Source organism: Blennius ocellaris, assembly GCF_963422515.1.
Source record: "Blennius ocellaris genome assembly, contig: SCAFFOLD_100, whole genome shotgun sequence".
In the NCBI taxonomy this organism is placed as follows: domain Eukaryota; kingdom Metazoa; phylum Chordata; class Actinopteri; order Blenniiformes; family Blenniidae; genus Blennius; species Blennius ocellaris.
In genome coordinates, this window is record NW_027662296.1 from 23,912 (window position 1) to 42,500 (window position 18,589).

Genomic DNA, 18,589 nt, shown 5'->3' on the forward strand with positions numbered 1-18,589 from the left:
ATAGAACAGAACAGAACAGAACAGAACACAATAGAACAGAACAGAAGGAAATAGAATAGAATAGAATAGAATAGAACAGAACAGAACAGAACAGAACAGAATAGAACAGAACAGAAGGAAATAGAATAGAATAGAATAGAATAGAATAGAATAGAAGGAAATAGAATAGAATAGAATAGAATAGAATAGAATAGAATAGAATAGAATAGAATAGAATAGAGTAGAATAGAATAGAAGGAAATAGAATAGAACAGAAGGAAATAGAATAGAATAGAACAGAACAGAACAGAACAGAACAGAATAGAACAGAACAGAAGGAAATAGAATAGAATAGAATAGAATAGAATAGTCCTAAAATAACATCAAATCTAAAAAAATTAATTAATAATGCAAAAAAATAGTTTGCAGAGGGGGGGGGGGGGTTCTGGGGGGTCTGGGGGGCTCCCCTGGGAAATACATTGTGAATAAAATGGACCTTAAATGTTGCAAGAATGCATGAATGCCTTGTGCAGAGTGATGAGTTCCTCATGCGGTTTGTCTCTTCCCTCCGTTAAAAGACGACTGTGTTGTAAATTACTGCTTTATAAATAAAGTTGACTTGATTATCTGCAACACGCAAAACACCTATTGAATCCAGAAATGTGCAACTGGAAATCTTTTCCGCCTCCGTTCCTCCGATCTGGCGCCCCCTGCAGGACGCCCAGTGTATCGCGCAGCGGGCCGCGTGACGTCACAGCACACACACACACACACACACTCACGTAGATGAGCCTCTCCCGGTAACGGATCAGCAGGTTGCGCAGGATGCCGGCCTCGTTGAGGTCGCCCAGGCGGATCATGTCCTCCACGCCGTGGATGGAGGTCGGGTGCATCGGCTTGATGTTGGTGGCGTTTTGTGGGGAGATCCAGTGCTCCTGCACGGGGGAGGGGGCGGAGCCTCAGTCAGGCTCCACAGACCACGTGGTAATACATCGTGAGAGGAGGAACATGCTCTACAGTCTGGTGTTAGAGGAGGAAGATGCTCTATAATCTGGTGTTAGAGGAGGAAGATGCTCTATCATCTGGTGTTAGAGGAGGAAGATGCTCTATCATCTGGTGTTAGAGGAGGAAGATGCTCTATAATCTGGATTAGAGGAGGGAGATGCTCTATAATCTGGTGTTAGAGGAGGAAGGTGCTCTATAGTCTGGATTAGAGTAGGAAGATGCTCTATAATCTGGTGTTAGAGGAGGAAGATGCTCTATAATCTGGTGTCAGGGGAGGACGATGCTCTATAATCTGGTGTTAGAGGAGGAATATGCTCTATAATCTGGATTAGAGGTGGAAGGTGCTCTATAATATGGTGTTAGGGGAGGAAGGTGCTCTATAATCTGGATTAGAGGGGGGAGATGCTCTATAATCTGGTGTTAGAGGAGGAAGATGCTCTATCATCTGGTGTTAGAGGAGGAGGATGCTCTATCATCTGGTGTTAGAGGAGGAAGATGCTCTATAATCTGGATTAGAGGAGGGAGATGCTCTATAATCTGGTGTTAGAGGAGGAAGGTGCTCTATAGTCTGGATTAGAGGAGGAAGATGCTCTATAATCTGGTGTTAGAGGAGGAAGATGCTCTATAATCTGGTGTCAGGGGAGGACGATGCTCTATAATCTGGTGTTAGAGGAGGAAGATGCTCTATAATCTGGATTAGAGGTGGAAGGTGCTCTATAATATGGTGTTAGGGGAGGAAGGTGCTCTATAATCTGGATTAGAGGGGGGAGATGCTCTATAATCTGGTGTTAGAGGAGGAAGATGCTCTATAATCTGGATTAGAGGAGGAAGATGCTCTACAATCTGGTGTTAGAGGAGGAAGATGCTCTATAGTCTGGATTAGAGGAGGAAGATGCTCTATAATCTGGATTAGAGGAGGAAGATGCTCTATAATCTGGTGTTAGCGGAGGAAGATGCTCTATAATCTGGTGTTAGTGGAGGAAGATGCTCTATAATCTGGTGTTAGATGAGGAAGATGCTCTATAGTCTGGTGTTGGATGAGGAAGATGCTCTATAATCTGGTGTTAGAGGAGGAAGATGCTCTATAATCTGGATTAGAGGTGGAAGGTGCTCTATAATATGGTGTTAGGGGAGGAAGGTGCTCTATAATCTGGATTAGAGGGGGAGATGCTCTATAATCTGGTGTTAGAGGAGGAAGATGCTCTATAATCTGGATTAGAGGAGGAAGATGCTCTATAATCTGGTGTTAGAGGAGGGAGATGCTCTATAGTCTGGATTAGAGGAGGAATATGCTCTATAATCTGTTGTTAGAGGAGGAATATGCTCTATAATCTGGTGTTGGAGGAGGAAGATGCTCTATAATCTGGTGTTGGAGGAGGAACATGCTCTATAATCTGGATTAGAGGAGGAAGATGCTCTATAATCTGGTGTTAGCGGAGGAAGATGCTCTATAATCTGGTGTTAGTGGAGGAAGATGCTCTATAATCTGGTGTTAGAGGAGGAAGATGCTCTATAATCTGGATTAGAGGAGGAAGATGCTCTATAGTCTGGTGTTAGACGAGGAATATGCTCTATAATCTGGTGTTAGAGGAGGAAGATCCTCTATAATATGGATTAGAGGAGGAAGATGCTCTATAGTCTGGTGTTGGATGAGGAAGATGCTCTATAATCTGGTGTTAGAGGAGGAAGATGCTCTATAATCTGGATTAGAGGTGGAAGGTGCTCTATAATATGGGGTTAGGGGAGGAAGGTGCTCTATAATCTGGGTTAGAGGGGGGAGATGCTCTATAATCTGGTGTTAGAGGAGGAAGATGCTCTATAATCTGGATTAGAGGAGGATGATGCTCTATAATCTGGATACGATTAGGAAGATGCTCTATAAACTGGGTTAGAGGAGGAAGATGCTCTATAATCTGGTGTTAGAGGAGGAAGATGCTCTATAATCTGGTGTTAGAGGAGGACGATGCTCTATAATCTGGTGTTAGAGGAGGAAGATGCTCTATCATCTGGTGTTAGAGGAGGAAGATGCTCTATAATCTGGTGTTAGAGGAGGAAGATGCTCTATCATCTGGTGTTAGAGGAGGACGATGCTCTATAATCTGGTGTTAGAGGAGGAAGATGCTCTATAATCTGGTGTTAGATGAGGAAGATGCTCTATAATCTGTTGTTAGAGGAGGAATATGCTCTATAATCTGGTGTTGGAGGAGGAAGATGCTCTATAATCTGGTGTTAGAGGAGGAAGATGCTCTATAATCTGGGTAAGATTAGGAAAATGCTCTATAATCTGGATAAAATTAGGAAGATGCTCTATAATCTGGATTAGAGGAGGAAGATTCTCTATAATCTGGTGTCTGGGGAGGAAGATGCTCTATAATCTGGTGTTAGAGGAGGGAAATGCTCTATAATCTGGTGTTAGAGGAGGAAGATGCTCTATAATTTGGATTAGAGGAGGAAGATGCTCTATAATATGGTGTTAGAGGAGGAGCATGCTCTATAATCTGGATAAGATTAGGAAGATGCTCTGTAATCTGGTGTTAGAGGGGGAAGATGCTCTATAATCTGGAATAGAGGAGGAAGATGATCTATAATCTGGAATAGAGGAGGAAGATGCTCTATAACCTGGATTAGAGGAGGACGATGCTCTATAATCTGGTGTCTGGGGAGGAAGATGCTCTATAATCTGGTGTTAGATGAGGAATATGCTCTATTATCTGATGTTAGAGGAGGAAGATGTTGTATAATCTGGTGACAGAGGATGGAGATGCTCTATAATCTGGATTAGAGGAGGAATATGCTCCATTATCTGATGTTAGAGGAGGAAGATGCTCTATAATCTGGTGTCAGGGGAGGAAGATGCTCTATAATCTGGTGTCAGAGGAGGAAGATGCTTTATAATCTGGTGTCAAAGGAGGAAGATGCTTTTTAATCTGGTGTTAGAGGAGGAAGATGGTCTATAATCTGGATTAGAGGAGGAAGATGCTCTATAATCTGGTGTCAGAGGAGGGAGATGCTCTATAATCTGGATTAGAAGAGGAAGCTGCTCTATAATCTGGTGTCAGGGGAGGGATATGCTATATAATCTGGATTAGAGGAGGAAGATGCTCTTTAATCTGGTGTCAGAGGAGGGAGATGCTCTATAGTCTGGATTAGAGGAGGAATATGCTCTATAATCTGGATTAGAGGAGGAAGATGCTCTATAATCTGGTGTTAGAGGAGGGAGATGCTCTATAGTCTGGATTAGAGGAGGAAGATGCTCTATAATCTGTTGTTAGAGGAGGAATATGCTCTATAATCTGGTGTTGGAGGAGGAATATGCTCTATAATCTGGTGTTGGAGGAGGAATATGCTCTATAATCTGGTGTTGGAGGAGGAAGATGCTCTATAATCTGGTGTTGGAGGAGGAACATGCTCTATAATGTGGGTAAGATTAGGAAAATGCTATATAATCTGGATAAGATTAGGAAGATGCTCTATAATCTGGATTAGAGGAGGAAGATGGTCTATAATCTGGATTAGAGGAGGAAGATGCTCTATAATCTGGTGTCAGATGAGGGAGATGCTCTATAATCTGGATTAGAAGAGGAAGCTGCTCTATAATCTGGTGTCAGAGGAGGGAGATGCTATATAATCTGGATTAGAGGAGGAAGATGCTCTTTAATCTGGTGTCAGAGGAGGGAGATGCTCTATAGTCTGGATTAGAGGAGGAATATGCTCTATAATCTGGATTAGAGGAGGAAGATGCTCTATAATCTGGTGTTAGAGGAGGGAGATGCTCTATAATGTGGGTAAGATTAGGAAAATGCTATATAATCTGGATAAGATTAGGAAGATGCTCTATAATCTGGATTAGAGGAGGAAGATGCTCTATAATCTGGTGTCTGGGGAGGAAGATGCTCTATAATCTGGTGTTGGAGGAGGGAAATGCTCTATAATCTGGTGTTAGAGGAGGAGGATGCTCTATAATCTGGATTAGAGGAGGAAGATGCTCTATAATATGGTGTTAGAGGAGGAGCATGCTCTATAATCTGGATAAGATTAGGAAGATGCTCTGTAATCTGGTGTTAGAGGAGGAAGATGCTCTATAATCTGGTGTTAGAGGAGGAAGATGCTCTATAATCGGGGAATATGCTCTATAATCTGGAATAGAGGGGGGAGCTGCTCTATGATCTGGATTAGAGGAGGAAGGTGGTCTATAATCTGGAATAGAGGAGGAAGATGATCTATAATCTGGAATAGAGGAGGAAGATGCTCTATAACCTGGAGTAGAGGAGGACGATGCTCTATTATCTGGTGTCAGAGGAGGAAGATGCTCTATAATCTGGTGTTAGATGAGGAATATGCTCTATTATCTGATGTTAGAGGAGGAAGATGCTCTATAATCTGGTGACAGAGGATGAAGATGCTCTATAATCTGGTGTCAGAGGAGGGAGATGCTCTATAGTCTGGATTAGAGGAGGAAGATGCTCTATAATCTGTTGTTAGAGGAGGAATATGCTCTATAATCTGGTGTTGGAGGAGGAAGATGCTCTATAATCTGGTGTTGGAGGAGGAACATGCTCTATAATCTGGTGTTGGAGGAGGAACATGCTCTATAATGTGGGTAAGATTAGGAAAATGCTATATAATCTGGATAAGATTAGGAGGATGCTCTATAATCTGGATTAGAGGAGGAGCATGCTCTATAATCTGGATAAGATTAGGAAGATGCTCTGTAATCTGGTGTTAGAGGAGGAAGATGCTCTATAATCTGGTGTTAGAGGAGGAAGATGCTCTATAATCTGGAATAGAGGGGGAAGATGCTCTATAATCTGGAATAGAGGGGGGAGCTGCTCTATGATCTGGATTAGAGGAGGAAGGTGCTCTATAATCTGGAATAGAGGAGGAAGATGATCTATAATCTGGAATAGAGGAGGAAGATGCTCTATAACCTGGAGTAGAGGAGGACGATGCTCTATTATCTGGTGTCAGAGGAGGAAGATGCTCTATAATCTGGTGTTAGATGAGGAATATGCTCTATTATCTGATGTTAGAGGAGGAAGATGCTCTATAATCTGGTGACAGAGGATGGAGATGCTCTATAATATGGATTAGAGGAGGAATATGCTCCATTATCTGATGTCAGAGGAGGAAGATGCTCTATAATCTGGTGTCAGGGGAGGAAGATGCTCTATAATCTGGTGTCAGAGGAGGGAGATGCTATATAATCTGGATTAGAGGAGGAAGATGCTCTATAATCTGGTGTCAGAGGAGGGAGATGCTCTATAATCTGGATTAGAGGAGGAAGATGCTCTATAATCTGGTGTCAGAGGAGGGAGATGCTATATAATCTGGATTAGAGGAGGAAGATGCTCTTTAATCTGGTGTCAGAGGAGGGAGATGCTCTATAATCTGGATTAGAGGAGGAAGATGCTCTATAATCTGGTGTCAGAGGAGGGAGATGCTCTATTATATATATATAGAGCTCACACACACAGAACCAGAACCAGAACCAGAAGTTGGTCCAGGACTGAGTCGAGCTTCACAGATTCTCTCTCTTCACTCACGTTTCCTTCGTCGTCCACCACCTGGATCTGTCCAGAGTCGCAGAGCTTCACCACGGCGCCGACCGGAACCTCAAACTCCCGTCCCGTCTTCAGGTCCAGCCACACATAGTCGCCCTGCAGCAGAGGCGGGAATCGAACCGTGAACCCGGAGCCACAGTCTGGACCTTCACGTTGTTCATACGAGCTTCAGACGACTATGAGATACATGATCATCGTGTGTGTGTGTGTGTGTGTGTGTGTGTGTGTGTGTGTGTGTGTGTGTGTGTGTGTGTCCAGGACCTGAACTCACCTGGTGTGACTCTATTTGTATATTTTCACTGCTGCACTTTGATTCATGGTATCATTTTACATCATTGTATTTTTTGTTATTATTTTGTATTATTTTGTATGATTTTATATTATTTAATGTTATTTAATATTACTTTGTATTGTTCTATATTATTTTGTACTATTTTGTATTATTTTATAGTATTTTGTATTATTTTAGATTATTTTATTGTATTTTGTATTATTTTATATTATTTTGTATCATTTTGTATTATTTTAGATTATTTTATAGTATTTTATAGTATTTTGTGTTATTTTGTATTATTTTATTTTATTTTAGAGTATTTTGTAGTACTTTAAGATAATTTTGTATTTTATATTATTTTGTATCATTTTGTATTATTTTAGATTATTCTATATTTTTTTTATTATGTTAGATTATTTTGTATTATTTTGTATTATTTTATTTTATTTTATTTTGCATTATTTTAGATTAATTTATATTATTTTGTATTATTTTGTATTATTTTATTTTATTTAGAATTATTTTAGAGTAATTTATATCATTTTGTATTACTTTATGTTATTTTAGATTATTTTAGATTATTTTATCATCCTGCACACATTTTTTTCTCCTGACAATCAGATTGAACGACTTGACATCCGTCTGAGGAGCTGAGCTGACACACACACACACACACACACACACACACACACACACACACACACACACACACACACACACACACACACACACACACACACACACACACACACACACTGTACCGGCAGCAGTGTGCTGTGCTTCATCACAGTGTTGACGTTTCGCAGCAGAACCCATTTAGCCTGTCCTTCTCATAGAGCTGCACATAGTCCCTCCGTCTGTACATCCTCTACCTCTCTCTCTCTCTCTCTACTCTACTCTACCTCTCTCTCTCTCTCTACCTCTACCTCTCTCTCTCTCTCTACTCTACCTCTCTCTCTACCTCTACCTCTCTCTCTCTCTCTACCTCTACCTCTCTCTCTCTACCTCTACCTCTCTCTCTCTCTCTACCTCTACCTCTCTCTCTCTCTCTCTACCTCTACCTCTCTCTCTCTCTCTACCTCTACCTCTCTCTCTCTTTCTGTCTCGCTCTCTCTCTCTAGTCTCTCTCGCTCTCTCCCTCTCTCTCTCTCTTTCTGTCTCTCTCGCTCTCTCCCTCTCTCTCTCTCTTTCAGTCTCTCTCTCCCTCTCTCCCTCTCCCTCTCCCTCTCCTCTCCGTCTCCTCTCCCTCCTCTCTCTCTCTCTCTCTCTCTCTCTCTCTTCTCTCTCTCTCTCTCTCTCTCTCTCTCTCTCTCCTCTCTCTCTCTCTTTCTGTCTCTCCTCGCTCTCTCCCTCTCTCTCTCTCTTTCAGTCTCTCTCTCCCTCTCTCCCTCTCCTCTCCCTCTCCCTCTCCCTCTCGTCTCCCTCTCCCTCTCCTCTCTCTCTCTCTCTCTCTCTCTCTCTCTCTCTCTCTCTCTCTCTCTCTCTCTCTCTCTCTCTCTCTCCGTCCCTCAGACTCAGGTGTCCTCTACTCGTCTCACAAATTGACGGTTTTGGACTCAGAAATCCTTCAGACAGACGACGGTGAGACAGTCAACGACCCGTCAGTCGTCCTCAGAGGTCCTGGGAGGCTGAAGTCCAGCATCCAACGTCCTCAAGTCCAGCATCCAACGTCCTCAAGTCCAGCATCCAACGTTCCTCAAGTCCAGCATCCAACGTCCTCAAGTCCAGCATCCAACGTCCTCAAGTCCAGCATCCAATGTCCTCAAGTCCAGCATCCAATGTCCTCAAGTCCAGCATCCAATGTCCTCAAGTCCAGCATCCAACGTCCTCAAGTCCAGCATCCAATGTCCTCAAGTCAGCATCCAATGTCCTCAAGTCCCAGCAGGGACACAGAAACATCAAGTCCAGCAGGGACACAGAAACATCAAGTCCAGCAGGGACAGAGAAATGTCCTCGTCTCCTCCAAACACCTTCGTCACTTCAAGAACAATAAAAACTCTCCTTAAAGAAACACGTCAATAAATATTACATGAAAACTTCACCTCCCTACTACGTTTCTCCACCTCTCTCTCTCTCTCTCTCTCTTTCTCTCTCTCTCTCCCTGTCTCCCTCACACGAGGTCCCCCCCCCCCCCACACACACACACACACAACCTCCCCGGTTCCCATGGCAACATGATGTCACTTCCTGCTCAGGTGAGGTGTCAGATGTCTGTTCAGGTGAAGGACGTCAAACTGTTACACTTTAATATTATTTGGACTTTCTTCTCTTATTAGAATACAATAGAATTGTGTGTGTGTGTGTGTGTGTGTGTGTGTGTGTGTGTGTGTGTGTGTGTGTGTGTGTGTGTGTAGGTGTGTGTAGGTGTGTGTAGGTGTGTGTGTGTGTGTGTGTGTTTTACATACGTGTGAATTTAATTAAGTAAATTCTCCGTCTGGTAAACTGAGCCTCTTGAACGTTACACCACCCTGCAGCTGTCACACACACACACACACACACACACACACACACACACACACACACACACACACACACACACACACACACACACACACACACACACACACACAGCGAGGAGCAAACTATCAGAAACCAGTGTTGCATTATTAATCAGTGAGTTAGTGTCTCTACATTTAATTGACTTGTTCTCTCTCTCTCTCTCTCTCTCTCTCTCTCTCTCTCTCTCTCTCTCATCATTCCTGCAGCTTTCCTTCCTCAGACGCTCGTCATGTTCAGACGTTGACGTCAGTTTCTGGAAACTGGACTTTAAACCAGGCGGTGTGTGTGGAGGATGAGCTGTGTGTGAAGGCTGAGGTGTGTGTGAAGGCTGAGGTGTGTGTGAAGGCTGAGGTGTGTGTGGAGGATGAGCTGTGTGTGAAGGCTGAGGTGTGTGTGGAGGATGAGCTGTGTGTGAAGGCTGAGGTGTGTGTGAAGGCTGAGGTGTGTGGGAAGGCTGAGGTGTGTGTGAAGGCTGAGGTGTGTGGGAAGGCTGAGGTGGGTGTGAAGGCTGAGGTGTGTGTGGAGGATGAGCTGTGTGTGAAGGCTGAGGTGTGTGTGAAGGCTGAGGTGTGTGTGAAGGCTGAGGTGTGTGTGGAGGATGAGCTGTGTGTGAAGGCTGAGGTGTGTGTGAAGGCTGAGGTGTGTGTGAAGGCTGAGGTGTGTGTGAAGGCTGAGGTGTGTGTGGAGGATGAGCTGTGTGTGAAGGCTGAGGTGTGTGTGGAGGATGAGCTGTGTGTGAAGGCTGAGGTGTGTGTGAAGGCTGAGGTGTGTGGGAAGGCTGAGGTGTGTGTGAAGGCTGAGGTGTGTGGGAAGGCTGAGGTGGGTGTGAAGGCTGAGGTGTGTGTGGAGGATGAGCTGTGTGTGAAGGCTGAGGTGTGTGTGAAGGCTGAGGTGTGTGTGAAGGCTGAGGTGTGTGTGGAGGATGAGCTGTGTGTGAAGGCTGAGGTGTGTGTGAAGGCTGAGGTGTGTGGGAAGGCTGAGGTGTGTGTGAAGGCTGAGGTGTGTGGGAAGGCTGAGGTGGGTGTGAAGGCTGAGGTGTGTGTGGAGGATGAGCTGTGTGTGAAGGCTGAGGTGTGTGTGAAGGCTGAGGTGTGTGTGGAGGATGAGCTGTGTGTGAAGGCTGAGGTGTGTGTGAAGGCTGAGGTGTGTGGGAAGGCTGAGGTGGGTGTGAAGGCTGAGGTGTGTGGGAAGGCTGAGGTGGGTGTGAAGGCTGAGGTGGGTGTGAAGGCTGAGGTGTGTGTGAAGGCTGAGCTGTGTGTGAAGGCTGAGGTGTGTGTGAAGGCTGAGGTGTGTGTGAAAGTTGAGGTGTGTGTGAAGGCTGAGGTGTGTGTGGAGGATGAGCTGTGTGTGAAGGCTGAGGTATGTGTGAAGGCTGAGGTGTGTGGGAAGGCTGAGGTGGGTGTGAAGGCTGAGGTGTGTGGGAAGGCTGAGGTGGGTGTGAAGGCTGAGGTGGGTGTGAAGGCTGAGGTGTGTGTGAAGGCTGAGCTGTGTGTGAAGGCTGAGGTGTGTGTGAAGGCTGAGGTGTGTGTGAAAGTTGAGGTGTGTGTGAAGGCTGAGGTGTGTGTGGAGGATGAGCTGTGTGTGAAGGCTGAGGTGTGTGTGAAGGCTAGGGTATGTGCTTAGCGACGTCTCGCTTCCAGGTTGTTCGAGATCAAAGCTCCTGATGAAACATGAAAACTTTCATGTGAAGATTAACTTCAATTCAAACGAGTTTCTTTGATGTTTCATTCAGTTGTTCTGGGATCAGTGGAGCTTCGAGGAGCAACTGGTCAACACAGCAACTGGTCAACACAGCAACTGATCAACACAGCAACTGGACAACTGTGTGAATGTGTCTGTCCTGGTTCCGCTACCAGGTACTCTCCTGGTCCTACTACCAGGTACTCTCCTGGTTCTACTACCAGGTACTTTCCTGGTTCTACTACCAGGTACTCTCCTGGTTCTGCTACCAGGTACTCTCCTGGTCCTACTACCAGGTGCTCTCCTGGTTCTACTACCAGGTACTCTCCTGGTCCTGCTACCAGGTACTCTCCTGGTTCCGCTACCAGGTACTCTCCTGGTTCCGCTACCAGGTACTCTCCTGGTTCTGCTACCAGGTACTCTCCTGGTCCTACTACCAGGTACTCTCCTAGTTCTGCTACCAGGTACTCTCCTGGTCCTGCTACCAGGCACTCTCTGGTTCTACTACCAGGTACTCTCCTGGTCCTGCTACCAGGCACTCTCTGGTTCTACTACCAGGTACTCTCCTGGTCCTGCTACCAGGCACTCTCTGGTTCTACTACCAGGTACTCTCCTGGTCCTGCTACCAGGCACTCTCTGGTTCTACTACCAGGTACTCTCCTGGTTCTGCTACCAGGTACTCTCCTGGTCCTACTACCAGGTACTCTCCTGGTTCTGCTACCAGGTACTCTCCTGGTCCTGCTACCAGGCACTCTCTGGTTCTACTACCAGGTACTCTCCTGGTCCTGCTACCAGGTACTCTCCTGGTCCTGCTACCAGGCACTCTCTGGTTCTACTACCAGGTACTCTCCTGGTCCTGCTACCAGGCACTCTCTGGTTCTAATACCAGGTACTCTCCTGGTCCTGCTACCAGGCACTCTCTGGTTCTACTACCAGGTACTCTCCTGGTCCTGCTACCAGGCACTCTCTGGTTCTACTACCAGGTACTCTCCTGGTTCTGCTACCAGGTACTCTCCTGGTCCTACTACCAGGTACTCTCCTGGTTCTGCTACCAGGTACTCTCCTGGTCCTGCTACCAGGCACTCTCTGGTTCTACTACCAGGTACTCTCCTGGTCCTACTACCAGGTACTCTCCTGGTCCTGCTACCAGGTACTCTCCTGGTCCTGCTACCAGGCACTCTCTGGTCCTACTACCAGGTACTCTCCTGGTCCCGCTACCACAGGTTTGACTATCTACCACTATAGGTCTATCTGAGATGTAAGAATATAATCACAACTTCCAGATCGTCTCATTTGCATTTAAATTGATGTTCCAGACTAAAGCCCCGTCTCCACCGCACAGAAAGTACCAGCCTAGACGGGTCTAAACCGCTCCGGCTCGCGTCTCACGACAGGAATGCGGTCTAAACCGCTCTAGACCGCTCCAAAGGCGACCGCTTTTCCGCTACCCATCCGTTGGGGTACCAGGACCATGGAACGGGTCTGAGCTTGAGCTGCTGTCTGCTGATTGGTCAGTGGTTTACGTCATTCTCGGAAGTCCCGCCTCTACACACGGCAACACACGGGTTTCATTTCACAAGATGGCGAAAGAAAATACGTGGACCGGAGGTCCAGCTCTTCCTCTCCATTATAGGAGAGGAGGGGGTCCAGCAGGAGCTTGACGGGGTGCGGAATGAGAAGATATTTCGAGTGGTGGTGGAACGGATGGCGGCACATGGCTTCGTCCGCACGCCAGCGCAATGTCGCTGCAAGCTAAAGAAGCCGCGCCGGGTGAAGGACTACCGCCGGGCGGGTGAAGGACCACAACGGGAGGACCGGATCCCAGCGGAAGCACTGGCGCTGGTATGAAGCCATGTGTAGGTGCCATATTAGTTAGTAAGTATTTCATGGTCATTTCAGTTCATGGTACAATACATCTTGGATTTATATTAGTTTCATTATTTAATTGTATTTAAATGTGTTGTTTTAAGTTGTAGAATGTTAATATTTGCATTATTATTATTTGTGTTGTGGGTAAAAATAAGAGCCTGTAGCTTTAAGGAGTTTAAGTTTCGTTTCTAAGGCTCGGAAGTTTTAGGAGATGACTTGTATGGAGGAGCTCACGGTTTTTCTGACCGTGTTTGGATCGTGTTAGGAGCGTGTTAGTATTGTGTTTAGACCGTGTAGGAACAGTGTTAGGCTCGAGGACCGTGTGGAACAGGTGCTTGTCTTTTTGTATTTTTGTATTTTTGACGAATAAATAACATAAAAGAGAGACCATTGTGGAGGACACACTTTTTTAAACACGCGTCAGCCATGAGCTCCGGTGAATAGTAGAAGGTTTTATTGGGAAACCTACATTTTAGTCAGAAAAACGTCTTGTCTTCTCCGTGTGGAAAGGACAGGACTCGTGGAAAGTGGAAACGGCTTCTGTGGACAACGTGACAGCGGGAGCACGCTGACGAAAGCGGGCGGATTATTGATTTTTTTTGCCCACGTGGATCAGGAAAAAGTAAACAGCAAGGTAAGCAAGCCAGCTAACGTTGCTATTTCTTGTCAATTGGACATTATGGAAGAACACTATGAGGAGTTAGTGTGTGGAAAAAGAGAACCGAAGATGACAGAAAGGGCTGTCGGGGAAAAAGTGGATCGATTAACTCAATCGAGGAAAGCTAAAGCGGGTCATCTAACTAGCCAAGCTAACGAGATTAAGCGGCTAATGGAAGACGATGCTAACGTAAACACAGTGAAACAGAAATTACGACTGGGTTATCAAGTCTCGCTAGAGGAATGGTGCAAGACAAATGATGATTTAACAAAGTTGCTGTGTGAAGAAGAACTCGAGAAGGATCAGAGTTCATGGTTTGAGCCTAAATTAATGGACATTCGTGAATTTATGCAACATGTGGAGATGTGGATAAAGGCAGTGGATGATCGTGCTAAACAAGCCAAGGAATGTGACGCGGACATTCAGCCAGCAGACAGTGTATCGATGGCTTCAGCTGCTCAAAGCTGTAGGAGCAGACGGCGTGGTTCAGGTGTAGGGAGCAAGGTGTCCACCGCCTCCTCTGCGCGCCTAAAAGCTGAAGTAGAGAGAGCCCAATTACTTGCAAAGGCTGCAGCTCTTAAACAAAAACAAGATATTGAACGTCAAGAAGCTGAGCTGAAAGCAAAAAGAGAAGCTTTACATCTACAAACTGCCATTGCAGCCTCTGATGCTAAGCTCAAAGTTTTAGAAAATTACGAGAATGAACACCAATCACATGTAAGCCAAGAGGGTGGCTGGACTATGCAGTCTGGATACTTACCATTACCTGTGAGTCAAAATCCAGTTAGCGACAGGAGGAATGGGCATGGTGAGTTCAGGCCACTGCAACCTCAACTTACCACATTTCAACAGTCCACTGGTGATCTTGTGACAGGAGATCGTACCGTGGAGACTCTCTGTAGTGTTATGGCAAGGCAGAACAACATAACAGAGCTGATGGTAAAACAACAGAGAATGATGACACTGCCGCCATTAGACATCCCTACTTTCAGTGGCGATCCTCTCGATTATAATTCATTTGTTAGAGCCTTTGAGCATGGCGTAGAATCACGCACCGAAAGCCTTAAAGACCGTCTCTACTACTTGGAGCAGTTCACTGATGGACAGCCAAAGGAGCTGATAAAGAGTTGCCTTCACATGAAACCAGATGCAGGCTACCAAAAGGCCAAACAGCTGCTAAAAGAGCATTTTGGAAACAATTATAAAATCTCTGTAGCCTACATGAACAAAGTGTTGGACTGGACACCTATCAAGCCGGAGGATGCAGAGGCTCTGAACGCCTTTTCACTCTTCCTGACAGCATGCTGCAACACCATGACTGAGGTGAGCTACATGGAAGAGCTGGACAATGTTGCAAACTTGAAGGCTATTGTTGCAAAGCTTCCATTCAAGCTGCGTGAAAGGTGGAGAGGTGTTGTGTGTCGCATACAGGAGGAATGTGATAGAAGAGTCAAGTTTAAGGATTTAGCAGACTTTATTCACAAACAGGCCAAAGTTGCTCTTCACCCAGTCTTCGGTGATATAAAGGGTAACATGTTGGCTAAAACATCCTTAGCTAAACAAAGCAACCAGAAAGAGCAGAAAAGAGGCATATTCAGGAAGTCTTTCACCACAAGTGCTGTAAAGCTGGAACAGAGGGATGCAGAGCAAGTGGAGCATTCAGCTCCTGCTTCTCCAACAACACTGGTGTGTCTCTTCTGTAAAGGTGAGCATGTCCTGGACACTTGTGACAAGCTTAAAGGCAAGCTTCACAAAGAGAAATTGGAATTCTTGAAAAGCAAGGGACTTTGTTTCAGCTGTCTCAAGTATGGTCACATGAGTAAACTATGCAAAGCAAAGGTGAGCTGTGAGGTGTGTTCTTTAACACATCCCACACTTCTGCACATCAAGAAAAAGGATGTAGTTGCTGATGCTGAGAAAAGAAAGATTAACAGTGATGGTCAGACAGTGTTGAGTGCATATGTCTGTGCTCAGTCCGAGGGTCATGAGCTGACTGGGGCCGGTGAGGACGACTGCACGCTCGCAATTGTTCCCGTCCAAGTCAAGTCAAAGTGTGGAAATGAGATAGTGCGGACGTATGCCTTCCTGGACCCGGGAAGTTCGGCTACGTTTTGTACCGAGGCACTGATGAATGAGTTGAAACTTAGTGGACGAAAAACGGACATGCTGCTGAGAACCATGAGTGAAGAGAAACCTGTCAGTACTTATGTGGCATCCGGTCTGGAGGTCAGTAGTTTGTCAGGTGATGAGTTTATTGATCTTCCAGATGCTTTCACATACAAGACAATACCTGTAGGTAAGGAAAACAAACCACAACAGAAGGATCTTGAAAGGTGGCCTCACCTTAAAGAAATACATCTGCCTCAGATCAAAGCTGACGTTGGATTGCTCATTGGAGCAAACGTGCCAAAAGCTATGGAGCCGTGGGAAGTAGTGAGCAGCGTTGGTAATGGACCATATGCTATACGAACCATGCTTGGCTGGACTGTGAACGGGCCTTTGAGGGAAAGCTGCAGTTGGACAGATAAAAGGAAACCTACCAAGGCCATGGCGAACCGCATATCGGTGGCCTGTTTGGAGAACTTGTGGCTTCAACAGTTTCAGTTGGATTTCCCAGAGGGAGGAAAACATGATGAAGTGGAAATGTCTAGAGAGGACCACCAGTTCATGGACATGGTCATGGAATCCGCTACACTGGTTGATGGCCACTATGTCATATGTTTGCCTGTGAAGAACAGAATGGTCAACATGCCAAACAACAGGATAATGGCTGAGCAGCGAGCACAGAATTTAAAGCGGAAATTTATCAGAAATAGCTGCTTTCTCAAAGAGTACAAAGATTTCATGGATGACATCCTTCAGAAAGGCTATGCTGTGCAATTGTCAGGTGAAGAGCTGACGTATGAGGAAGGTAAAGTGTGGTACATCCCGCATACTGCTGTGTATCACCCCGTGAAGCAGAAATTGAGAGTTGTGTTCGACTGTGCAGCTTCCTATCAGGGAACGTCGTTAAATGACCAACTCTTGCAAGGCCCTGACTTAACCAGCAGCCTGATTGGTGTTGTTATTAGATTCAGACAAGAACCTGTTGCGATTATGTTGAAGGAATGTTCCACCAGGTTAAAGTGGCTGATGAGGACTCCAACTTGCTGAGGTTTCTTTGGTGGCCAGGTGGAGATTACAATCAAGCTCTGGCTGAACACAAGATGACAGCACACCTGTTTGGAGCCACTTCCTCACCCAGCTGCGCCAGTTTCGCACTGAGGAAGTGCGCTGAAGACCAGAGTCAACAGTTCAGAGCTGAGGTGGTACAGACAGTCCTACAAGAATTTTTATGTCGATGACTGCCTCAAGTCTGTCGCTACAGAAGAGGAAGCCATAATCATGTGCCAAGTCCTCATGAGAATCTGCAGGAATGGAGGCTTTCGTCTCAACAAATGGGTGAGCAACAGCCGCAAAGTGCTCGATTCCATCCCAAAGTCTGAATTGGCGAAGGAGGTGAAAACCTTGGACCTTGATCGGGATGAGCTTCCAATGGAGAGAGCCCTGGGTCTCAATTGGTGCGTGGAGTCCGACACGCTTAAGTTTAAAATCACCATCAAAGACCGCCCATTCACAAGAAGGGGACTTCTCTCGGTAGTTGGATCAGTATATGATCCATTGGGCGTGCTGGCACCTGTGGTTTTGCCAGCAAAGACTATTCTGCAAGATTTGTGCAGGTTGAAGATTGGGTGGGACGACGACTTACCTGAGCACATCAAAAAGAGGTGGTGCGACTGGTTAGCTAGTCTTCCTGCTTTAGAGCACTTCAGTTTTCCCAGATGTCTAAAGCCTGAAGGATTTGGAGATTGCGCAGTTGCACAATTGCATCCCTTTGCTGACGCAAGCGAGTATGCATATGGATCAGTCAGTTACCTTCTCATGCGGAACACAAGTGACCAACTGCATTGTGCATTCATGATGGGCAAGTCCAGGGTGGCACCTCTCAGGTCGCCTACCATTCCACGGATGGAGCTGACGGCGGCCACAGTAGCAGTGAAAATGGATGGCGTCTTGAGAAGAGAGTTGCAATGTGACCTTGCACAGTCAATTTTTTGGACCGACAGTACAGTCGTACTGAAGTATCTGCAAAATGAGACGACACGTTACAGAACGTTTGTGGCAAACAGAGTGTCTGCCATTATGAAAGGCTCTGATGTCGAACAATGGAGACACGTAGGCACCGACAAGAATCCAGCTGACTGCGCCTCTAGAGGGCAAAAGGTAGGTGACTTCATGAAAAACACAAGTTGGATTTCAGGTCCAGACTTCCTTTGCGGTCCAGTTGAGTGTTGGCCAAAGAGTCCCTTGAGCGATGCAGAAGTTGCTTTGGATGATCCTGAGATCAAAAGAGTTGCAGTAAACTCCATAGGTGTGGAGGAAAGTGTCACTCCGTTCAAGAAACTGATCCACTACTTCTCATCTTGGATGAAGTTGAAACGAGCTGTGGCTTGGTTCTTGAAGCTTAAAGTTTTGCTTTGGAGTCTCTGTCAACGGAGGAAAGAGCTGTATGCAGCCAGTGAGGAATCCTGCTTGTGCAGTACACAGCAGTTAATCCAAAGCAAGATGGACACCTTTAAAGGAAGCTACAAGAGCACACACATTTCAGTGGAAGACCTGGATAAGGCGGAGCTTCACATCACTAGATTATGTCAGAAGGAGAAATTCTCAGAAGAGATTGGAGCTCTGAACAAAAGACAAAATGTGAAGCGCAGCAGCCCCTTGTATAAGCTGAACCCCATACTTCAAGACGGTGTGCTGCGAGTTGGTGGAAGACTGAGTCGGGCAGCTATGCCAGAGAACAGCAAGCAACCTGTCATTCTGTCCAGAGATTTTCACATTTCGGGTTTGGTTCTCCAACAAATTCATAAAGAAACTGGGCATGGAGGACGCAACCACATGCTCTCTGAGTTGCGTCAGAAGTTTTGGATGACGAGTGCCAACACGGCTATCAGAAAGATATGTGGAAGGTGTGTGGTGTGTCGCCGCTTAGCTGGTAAAGCTGGACAACAGCTAATGGCTGAC

At 45.8% G+C, this 18,589-nt stretch overlaps 1 protein-coding gene across 1 annotated transcript in view; it reads right to left on the minus strand.

Annotated features, from left to right (window-relative positions):
• Positions 1-7,684, minus strand: part of LOC308147910 (unconventional myosin-VIIa-like) — a gene marked incomplete at both ends in the record, with an annotated part of 30,393 nt that extends 22,709 nt beyond the window's left edge. The window contains 4 exon segments of the mRNA XM_080521293.1: positions 762-914; positions 6,528-6,641; positions 7,581-7,642; positions 7,645-7,684. Of these exon segments, the coding sequence (XP_080377419.1) occupies positions 762-914; positions 6,528-6,641; positions 7,581-7,642; positions 7,645-7,684 (369 nt within the window).
• Positions 7,685-18,589: the final 10,905 nt, after the last annotated feature.